We start from the raw sequence: 10,776 nt of genomic DNA on the forward strand, positions 1-10,776 counted from the left end.
GGGAAAGAGACAGAAAGATCGCATTGAATTAAAAAAGATGAGTAAAATAACAAAGAGCGAAGAGAGAATGAAACAGGGGAGGTGGTGTGTGTGCAACCACAATCACACTGCTAAGAAGCATCTTTAACCACCAACGGGAACTAAACTCCTGGTCTCTGCTGTGGCGGGTTTGCCCTTGTTTTGGGTGATGTTGTGTCCAGTGTGGTCATACTTACAGCTCTGGGTTTGAATGGTGGCTGCACCTCCTTGTTCTCCAGTTTCTCCCAGTCCATGTAGCGGAAGAAGCTGTGCTCCCTGATGTCTCTCTCCCCCTCCGGCCCACAGCCCAGTCGCTTCGCTGGATGCTTCGTCATCAGCTGGACAAGCAGCGGAGAAAGAATTATTTCCTTTCTTCACTTCATCGCTCAGTCTAACCTTTCTGCTTTTCATTATTGTTTGTATACGTGCAGCTGCTGCAAACAGATGCCAACATCGGTAAGACAATGATAACATGCTGATGCTGAGCAGGGATCATTTCCATGTTCACCAAACTAGCTTCTTGTAATATTTAGATAACCTGTGGTCACAAACCTAAACTCCAGGTGACCTGCATGTGGTCTACACTCATCAGTGTGCCAATGCAATGCCCCCCATGTTCCAGTGGGCTCCTTCATCTAATTTATTCCTGTCTCATTGCCTCAGTGCTTCCATTCACCCATCTCTGTTCGTAAACTAATGCCATTACTTTTATTAATGCCATTTCTTCACCTTCCTTTAAACCATCCATTCTACCTTCTACTTCCTGGGGACCAGCGAGGAGCCACCAAACCTCAGCCTACAGACAAATAATAGAGCTGTTTATCCACAGGTAAAATTAAGGACAGTTTGTGATGTCTGTCCACACAAGACGTCCAGAAAAGCATCAAGATTGAGTGAGAGCGCGTATGTGTAGGTGTGCCCCCATCATAACCCATTACATTGGAACTAAAGCACATCTTTCATAGGTCTGTCGAGCGAACACTGCATATGCACATATGTGGTCACATAAGTGCAGTGGCTGCTCCATGATAAGTGCACGGGCACATGCACATGCCGAAATTAAAAGGAATGCAAAACGTTGATGGCTAGGGATAATTTCTCAGATGAAAAATAAATGATTTTTCCGAACCAATGATAATTGGTGGGGTAAATCATGATGTAAATCACGTGAATGCTGGTAAATCACGATGCTGGGCCACAGAATCATGATTTACTTGTTCTGGTCACTCTGTACCAACTGGCTGCTCTAACAGTGCAGCAAGTTTACCAAGAACCTGTACCATCAGGTTATTTGTTTTACTTCTGAGACTTGATTTCTAGGCAGAATCAAACCTGATACTAGATTAAACATATAAAATTCATGTCAGCATTTCAATGACGGATAATTGCATCATTTTCAAAATCACTAAACATGCACCAAAACATAAAATGGAATATTTAGCAGTTTCGTTGCCCCAAGTGGAGCCCTTTGCCACAAAAAGTGGCGACGTGGTCGAGCTGAGCCTTTGTCCAACTTTCCAACTGATGCAAAGAGCACTTTTTGTGAGTTAAATTACAGTAATAACAATAATCTAACCTGTTTGTAGAATGTATAACGTCCTTCACCATGAGTCAATGAAATACATTCAGCCATCATGGAACAGCAGGAACAAATTGCTGATGTGCTCCAAAGTCAAACAGTGGCTGTGTATTACACTTTTAAATGATGAAGTCATTAAAGCAGGTGATCTGACCTGACAGATAATTTTATCCAGACATCGCTGCCCTCGGAATATTTTCTGCTACATGCACTTGTGGTCTGACTTTACGCTTTTACGCACACCTCTATGTTGGTGTGGCCCATCGCTGGCTATGAAATATGGAAGTTGGTGGAAGCAGTGGAGATATTTCTGATCACTTCACACACACGCACTGTAAACCACAAGCCTGCCTACTGTATAAACACAGTACAGTTTGTAATCAAGAATCAAACTCGCTAAAGGAAAGTTCCACCTTAAAACACTGATAACCGGTGAAAGCATCATCATGGTGAAAGCAGCAGCAGCTCAATGCTAGAAAGGTTTTCAGTGATCAAAGCCACCAGTCAGACACAACCAAACAACCAGGGGTCCTTTGCATTCATATCAGCTGTGAACAGTATTAATTCGGTTGTTGTAAATGACTGGACTGTTTCAGATTTATACTGATATTCACCAGTTATGTTAGGAAAACAAGTGCCCGTTTCAGCTGCTGAAACAGAGTAAGACAGCACGGTCGGACATGAGACAGATCAGCTGCAACGGAAAAAACTTTCCTTACAGAAATTCCACCTTTCTGACTGATGAGCTACACAAAATATTCCTGGTTTTAGTCGACTCCTACAAAATAAATGTGTAAAGCTAAAAAAACACCAGACAGGCTTAAGCTGGGTTTCACTGAGTAGATTTTTCTTTTTTCATAAATGGAAGCATCTTGTTACGTTTGAAAAGGAAAGCTTCATGTACTGCTAACATGCACACACACACACACACACACACACACACACACACACACTGAGGAAACCCAGGCAGTGCAGGCAGGGTGCAGCGAGAGCTGTGAGGGATGGAAGAGAGCCTTCATGCTCCACTGAAGACCCACTGTTGTAGCATTACAACCCAGTAATCATCACTAATACATCACACAGCCTGTGTGCACGAGTGTGTGTGTGTGTGTGTGTGTGTGTACCTCACTGAACATATCTGGTATCAGTTTGCATATGACATCTTCAGGTGCACTCAGTGTTTCTAGTTTTGTTCACCCCATTTATATCAACGAGGCTAAATGAGACAAACTGTTCAACTTTCACCATTATAGATGATTTACTGACTGGATTAGTCCGACTTAGCTTTAGCTTGGTATACACAATAAACTGTGTCCCGATTCATGTCTGTACTGCATGTTTTTCTTTCATTCTTTCTCCCTCCTTTTATTTTTGAAACTCTGCATACCTTGATGAGCAAAAATATTTGTTTTTATTTTCATACACTGACTCATCTATGTAAGTATTTTTTAATCTTGCTTGTGTGTTCATGTGTGTTATACAGTAAAAGGCTGGAGTGATACTCAGAGCCCTAGAGCAGAACTTGGTTAGGTCCTGAATGCTGATAAAATCAGTAGAGAGAGGCGACCGGCTGTGTATACAAGGACTGAATGTGTCTCTAAACATTTTATACATCAGCCAGTTTGTGTGTGCGAGCGTAGTCGGCTGTGGCCAGTGAAGCGAGGAGTTGGAAAATGAGCCAGAGAGGTGGTTTGATAAAGAGGAGCCACTTCGTTCATACTGTAGCAATAATAATAATAATAGCATCTGGTAACAACAAGGAAGGCCGAGTCCTCACAATGTGATTGTATAAACTGATTTCGGCCTCCGCAATGTGAGTAATACCAGGCGCACGCACGCGCGCACACACACGACGGACCAGTTGGAAAGAGTCAGAGCATCTTTTGGTACTGGCTGCTCTTTTTTAAGGAGGTGTTTCCACATTCATCAGAGCACACTGCACAGGCTCAAGCTATTAGAGCAACACAATGTGTGTGTGTGTGTGTGTGTGTGTGTGTGGGGGGGGGGGGGGTCTGAACTAAAGCTTTAAAGACGTACAATGGAAAAAGCAAAGCAGCGGCTTAATGAGCGCTGTGGAGAGAAAAGGACGCCAGAGGACGGCGTTATGACAGAGAGAGGGAAGGAGAAAGAGATGGAAGCAGGACAGAGTGAACAGTGATGTCTCACTCCAAATAAATTTTCCCACAGTGGTTTTAATTATGCAGATAATTTTGATGTCCCTCTCTGCCTCTTTCCTCTGTTCACCTCCCCCCTTTTCTTGTTCCTCAAGTTTAATACTCTCCTGATTCTCTCTTTTGTGTGTGTGTGTGTGTGTGTGTGTGTGTGTGTGTGTGTGTGAAAGTGAGTGAGCAAGACAGAAAAAGAGAGAGATTTTGTGAGGAGGGAGCAAGGCTGAGCTTGCAAGACAGACAAGGACTTGTGGTGCCTGTGTGTGCACACTCACCCCTTTACAGATAGCGACAGCCTCCTTGGACATAGACTTGGGGTAGGAGACGTGATGCTCCATGATGGACTGAAATAACTCATCCTCATCTTCACCGTCAAATGGAGGCTGGAGAGGTGAGCAGAGGGCAGCACGGGACAAACAGAGGATATATAATGAAACCATTAAAAGCTTTAAAAAGTTTCTGAATCAACATCCTGCAGGGCTCACACATATACAGCACCACCTCCTAATGATCCAGGATTTCAAAGTGTCACATCATCTTTCAACAATTATTAATCCCATAGGAGAAAAACTCATTAATGGGTAAAAGTTCATAGCTAACCTTATACTACACAGTGTCAAATTGTACAAGCTGCAGTCAGGACCGTGTGTTTTTTACACATTTTCTTATGAATACAAATGCTGCTGAGAAGAGCTGGACTCACACATTCACCAGACTTCCAGTACAATTTTCATGTAGACCTTTTTTATAACACTTAGAGAATAAACCCACGTACACACACACACAGACCAACCTGTCCAGCGAGCATCTCATACAGTAACACTCCAAAGGCCCACCAGTCCACAGATTTACCATAAGGTTGGTAGGCTATGATCTGAAATATAAGAGACTTTGTTCAGAAAAGTCGCCATCAACACTTAAAATCACTTAGGCAAGGTAGTGTACAGTATAATAATATAATCCCCAACTGAACTTTGATAAAAAACAAAACTAGACAGCGCTCACAGAGAGTGCAAACCTCCTCCAACACCGCTCACTTTCCCCATAATCCCATTACACTTATAAGCAATGATAAGTTTGTCCCTGATAATAGCAGTTGTGTCAGTTTGATTGAGTCCGTCGTTTTGAACATAAAAATCCTAATTTGTAAAGTAACCAGTACCTCCAGATGTCACAGTATAAAGTCCCATGACATTAAAATACAAGCCTTTAAATTGGTACTTACTGTGTGTACAGTACAGGAGTAAATATACTGTACTCACCTTCCACTTCTGTACACTCTACTGCTTGAAACCCTTTCTATAGCAGCTGTAGGAGTCAACAGAACATGATGTGTGAACACAGGCCAGAGCACCAACTATACCTCAGGGGCTATGTAGTCCGGTGTTCCACAGAAGGTCTTGGTAGTGATGCCATCGAGCATGTTTTCTTTACACATGCCAAAGTCTGCTATCTTGATGTGGCCCTCACAGTCCAGCATCACATTGTCCAGCTTCAGGTCTCTACAGGGGAACGACACAACACAGACCGACAAGACCGTTTTGCTCTGTTGGCTCAACTGGAGTTCTTCACTTTTATGTAGAAATTTCTGATTTAATATTTACAAGTGTTCTCTACCCATGATTTGCTAAAAATGTTAAGCTACAAATTGAAAATACAACAGTACAGTACTTCAGTAATTAACACATTTGTCACAAATTGCCTCTTTCGAACTCAGAATAGAAATGTGCTACTTATGTTTGAGCCTTGCAGTAATTCTACACATATTATCAGTATATTACACCATTAATAAACTGAGGGTTCTCCACAATAAATGTGGCCGTCCTTTCATATTGTATTATAAACGTGTGTCATATTGCCGAGCCTATGCAACAATATGTCACCGTCTGTAGATTACATGAATATAGACACGTTGGTGTGTTAATAACTTTAACAGAATATTACATTTGTGTTATGGTTTTCATACTTTCAGAGTTAGACTGCGACTGAGCAGCACATGGTTTAGTGCTACTGCTGTATATATATTGAGTATACTGTGGGGTGGAGGTTACCTGTAGATGATGCCTTTTAGATGTAGGAAGAACAGACCGATGGCGATCTCTGCAGCATAAAATCTACACACAAACACACACACACACAAAGAGAACCGGTAATTAGAGAGAGGCTGAGGGAAAGGACAGGGTGGAAACAAATAATTTGTGTGTGCATGTGCGTGTGTCAGCTGAAAGGTCAGTGCTGTCTTTTCAAGGCCAGAGAGCATCTGATAAGACCAACAGGAGGAGTCTGGACACACTGACCACACAGTCAATTATGTTGTGTGCTTGTGTGGGCGTGCACAATGTCTGTTAGTAAAGTGCACGTTAAAGACGTCAAGCATCATTTGAAGGTTTTGGAGAACAATACGCAGATTCTATTGGATATTTTATCTGTGATCTGAATGTTGATAAGGAAGAAGCCAACACAGCTTTAGATGCAAATCATACATATACTGGTGAACTAAGTACAGACGACAGAATATCCTGAGTATCGTCTGAAAAATAAATTAAAACAAAGTAGAAAAAGTCGGTGGCCTTAGATAAAAGAGTCCCTCATCCTGTTTGACTTGCCCTTCAGCACTCTAAACCTTCTGCCTGAGGGAAGAAACTCATTCCACATAAGGCAGGTGAAGGGCAGATTTTTCCACGGCTCTCGCTTTCCCGACAGCCTGCTTGTCAAATATGTCAGCCCGTCAGTTCGCCTTGACATCAGCGATCCCACCAGCCACCTTAATTCTATTCTGCAGCTCTGGAGGTATTCCACACACTGAAAACTCTCAGGAGTTTCTGGATTACTCTCCTGTCTTTGAAGTTCCTCGGAGCAGCAACGTGCATCAGGGCGAAGAACATCTTTCATCCCAGGCTCTGCTCATCCATCACCCGAGCCAGACAAACACCGCTGATGGCTTATTCAGTGTGGTTAAAAAAGTGTTACTAAACTGTGAAACACCTATAAGTAGGGGATTGAGATTTTGCGTTATGATGGCATGAAAGAGTGGTTGGTGTGTGTGTGTGTGTGTGTGTGTGTGTACTCACACAGCATGGGGCTCTTTGAACCTGCCAGCCTGCTGAATCTGATACATGAGATCTCCGCCGTTTATGTACTCCATGACAAAATACAAACGGTCCTACAGTATGGAGGGATAAAAGGCCAGAGAGAGCAAGGTCAAAAAGTTCATTAAAGCTGGTGAGAGGTCAAGAGAACGCAACGATAGTGAGAGTAAAAGTAAAAGAAAGACACTGCAGAGAGAGAGGGATTGTTCAGAGGTAACTTGGAGAGGGACGAATCAAATGAGAGGAAAAATGACATAGGAAGGAAAAAACAGAGGAAGAGAAAGTGAGGCAGAAGTGACTGCATTGTCATCTGACCGTTCAATCAGTCTTCAGCTGAGGGAACACAGCCACATCAATTTAAGAGCCAATCCTTGTCCATTATCTACAGAAATTGCCACAGTAAGAGAGTGTGCAGGAATTTGGTTCGTGGCCATGTGTGTTCGTTTGGAAGAAATACTGTGAAGCTGTGAAGTGTGTCAGGGCTTTTAATGTGCATCACTGTGTGTGTGCGTAGCTTTAATGCACTCTCTGAGTCTTAGGAGCATTTGCTTATGTGCAGTGCATGTAAATGTTTTTGTATGTGAACTACATGTACACAAAATACAAGTGTCTATACTTTAATATTATAGCTGTGTGTGTGTGTGGGGGGGGTCATCAGGTCAGCTTTATTTGCCCACCACCGCAACCTCAAGTGGATTCCCAACATATTATGCTCATTAATCAGTGGACAAATGTACAAATGAGTGGGTTTCTGTAGCGTGTGAATGCAAATGGCTTGCACTCAGTGTTAAGTATGACCCAGTGAGCTAGCCTCTCTGTTGACTCATCTTTAGTGTAATACGGACTGTACATCAGGAGATGAGCATGAATCGAATATTCCCGCTGTGATCTGGTCAACACAGGCAGAGTGGCCGCTGTTAACAGCACAGCACTCAGGAGCAGTGCCGCTGTGTCCTCTGGCAGGACACCGTCTGATCAAAGATGGTGTGAATGTGTGGGGGCTACGAAAGGGAAGGGCGTCTATTCAGCTTGCAATGATTGCAGAAAGACAAAATACAGTTTCCCAGACAAGTAAAAATTACTGTACGTTGTATAAAACAGGGCTGCTGTTTTTCAAAGAACATAGAATATTTTGTAGAATATTCCTGGCCCACCTACCATAGTCTGGAAAGTGGAGTGCAGCTGTGTTAAGAACGGTGGCTTTCCAGACAAAGCTAACACTCTCTTCTCCACCATGGTGCACTCTACGTCATCATCCTGGATCACAACGTCCTTCTTCAAGATCTTTATAGCATATAGCTCCTCTGTCCCTTTACGCTCTGCCAGCATCACCTACAGAAACAAAGACAGGGAGAAGACAGGTGGAAAAGACGAGTAAGGTAAATTCATCATTATTCAAAAACCTGATACAAGCACCTCACTGTAAAGGGCAGGGATTCAGGAGTGCAGTGATAAAGAAACGCTTTCCTGACATTTGGTCAGAGTCCAGGCAGCAACAGAGCGAGTAAGGACAAGATGGGAAAAAGATTCATCACTTGTGAAGAGAAGGAAGCTAGGAAAGAAAAATACAGACAGGATAGAGGGAACACAGGTGATTAAAGGCTCCTTTACAGATTGACACGCCTCTTTATTGGAAATCAGGTTGTGATTGGATGATTCACATGAAGGATCAAAGGAAAAGACATCTCATGTCAGTTAAAACATGTTTCCTCGGTTCTTCTCTCCTCACAGTTTCTCCTTGCATCTTTTCCTTGTGTCCTATGTGGGCGGGACTAAGACACACAAGTGAGGGAGACGTCCAATCAGTGAGTGGAACTGCGATTCACCATGTATGTCTGCAAACAGCAGTGTGCAGTAGAGCGTCCATGAACAATGAGCAGAACCACTATCCACTATCAAACTTATGGTTAGATGTTGCTGCAAATAAGTGTAAACTTAATAATGAAAAAATATCACAGTCATTATTCTCACAACACCCATCAAGAGTAGAGCAGAAAGCGTGACCTTATGTCCACTTTATAATTGTTTTCCCCATAAGATCAGAAACTTTGCACCTTTGCTTTGTGTCTTATAAATATTCAAATATGCTAATACAGAGGTGGTATTAGGTTCAGAATTCTACAGAGAGAACAGCAGAGATGGAAAAAGACAGAGCGAGCTGTGTGTGTGGGCATAAATGTGTGTTTGCATAAAGGGCAGCTGCAGTTCAAGAATGTGTGGTGTAATATTGAGCCTTAAAGTTTTGATATGTATTAAAGTTGGGAGTATGCTGGTGGTCTCATTAGACAAACGCAGCAGGCACAAGTTCAGCACAGAGTGTATGTGTGTGTAAATGCATGGACTCATCCCATATGGTGTAAGTGTGACTCTATGCAAGTACAAACTCTATAAAGTTAAAACAGAGAGGAAGGACACCATCTGGCCTGAAGCTCATTTTATGCAACCGTGAGAACAAAGACAAGACCAACATGAGAGAGAGAGAGAGAGAGAGAGAGAGAGAGAGAGAGAGAAACATAAAACCAGTGGATTTCATCAGCAAATCCCTCTGCAGACTATGGATGCACAGGACACAAGGCAGGAAAAACAGCTTTTTGGAAACATTACACACATGGTGACAAATTTAAGAAGACAAGCATATGTTGCTCCTTTATTACACCCTTAACTTTTTTTGTAATCCTAGGCGGTTAACTTCAGACTTACACTTCATGATCTCATCGAGGTTCAGTGTAGCATGAACTGGCAACTCTACTACAGTGTGAATTGCGGCGTGTGCTGCTGCTGCTGCTGCTGCTGCTGCTGGAACACCTTTTTATCCAAGAAAGTTGTTCAGGGTCATTTGACAAGAAAGCAGTCCAGAGGATATTAACTGTCATATGTTGTAAATGATGCCACTGTTTTCTCTGCTGACCTTGCAAAGTGAATTTGCCCGTGGAAAATAAATGAAACCACCCTCTGTCGCATTGTGTTGTATTAGTCTAAATTGTCATATATCATATAGTCTGTGTAGCCATTACCTCCACAGAAGCAGTTTCCTGTTTGGTCCCACAAAGACTGTCACTTCTTTACACTGATACTAAGGTGACCAAAACATTTAAGGCATATCATTAGAGCATAAAGAAAGCAGACAACAGCGAGATGTATCATGTTGACCAAAGTGCTTTACAAAATTAAACATGACAGAATAATCTAACAAACCAAGACAGTCAAACCGAGTCAAACGCCTTAGCATAGTAAAATGTTTAAGTCGAGATGGAGCCGATCTAATATGTAAAGGCAGTTTTGGAGCTGCAATTGCAACAGCATGGTCACCTCAACTTTTAAGTTCAGTAAAAAGGGCCAGCCAGAAGGAAGCGATCAGTCGATCTGAAGGGTCTGGGAGGACTGCAGGGTTTTAAAGGGTCAGAAAGCTACGGCAGAGCTAATCCAAGAATCTTTGAAACCAAGAATGCTTTGAAAGCCATCAACAAGATTTTATCTGGATTCTGACATGAACAGGTAACCAGTGGAGGAACGCCAACACAGGGGTAATATGTCCTCTTTCACGAGTACCAGTAAAACACGAGCAGCGGTATTCTGGACAAGCTGGAGGCAGTTTAATGAAAGCAAATTAGATTAGGTCAACAGCAAATCTGATGGTTTAAAAATGGGTATAATTTCATCTTTCAACCTCTTATTCTGCCATATAACAAACTGCAAAGGCTGCAGTGTCTTTTCTGGCTGTTGCACCTTTAAACGCTTGGTCTGTATGTGCACGTATTGTTTTCAGAAAATTGCTCTGGTTGAGTTGGTCCCAATGGGAAAGCAAGACCAGCAAAGCATAAACTGCAACCATGAAGTCATGTGAACTGACAGGTTGGACAGTTTTGTTGATGTCATCCTGCATCAACGGCGCCACATGGACTCGCATCAAATTCAGGTGACT

The 10,776-nt window shown here is 42.6% G+C and overlaps 1 protein-coding gene across 2 annotated transcripts in view; it reads right to left on the minus strand.

Annotated features, from left to right (window-relative positions):
* The window catches only part of prkcbb (protein kinase C, beta b), an 81,311-nt gene that overhangs the window by 16,910 nt on the left and 53,625 nt on the right, over positions 1-10,776 (minus strand). For both annotated transcript variants that reach the window (XM_020597786.1, XM_020597785.1), the window contains exons 10-16: positions 8,013-8,186; positions 6,837-6,928; positions 5,817-5,879; positions 5,129-5,267; positions 4,559-4,639; positions 4,041-4,148; positions 216-356 (exon numbers count right to left, since the gene is read on the minus strand). In XM_020597786.1, coding sequence (XP_020453442.1) covers positions 216-356; positions 4,041-4,148; positions 4,559-4,639; positions 5,129-5,267; positions 5,817-5,879; positions 6,837-6,928; positions 8,013-8,186 — 798 coding nt within the window. The remainder of the gene's footprint in view (positions 1-215; positions 357-4,040; positions 4,149-4,558; positions 4,640-5,128; positions 5,268-5,816; positions 5,880-6,836; positions 6,929-8,012; positions 8,187-10,776) is intronic.

This window comes from Monopterus albus, unplaced genomic scaffold (assembly GCF_001952655.1).
Source record: "Monopterus albus unplaced genomic scaffold, M_albus_1.0 scaffold35.1, whole genome shotgun sequence".
NCBI lineage: Eukaryota > Metazoa > Chordata > Actinopteri > Synbranchiformes > Synbranchidae > Monopterus > Monopterus albus.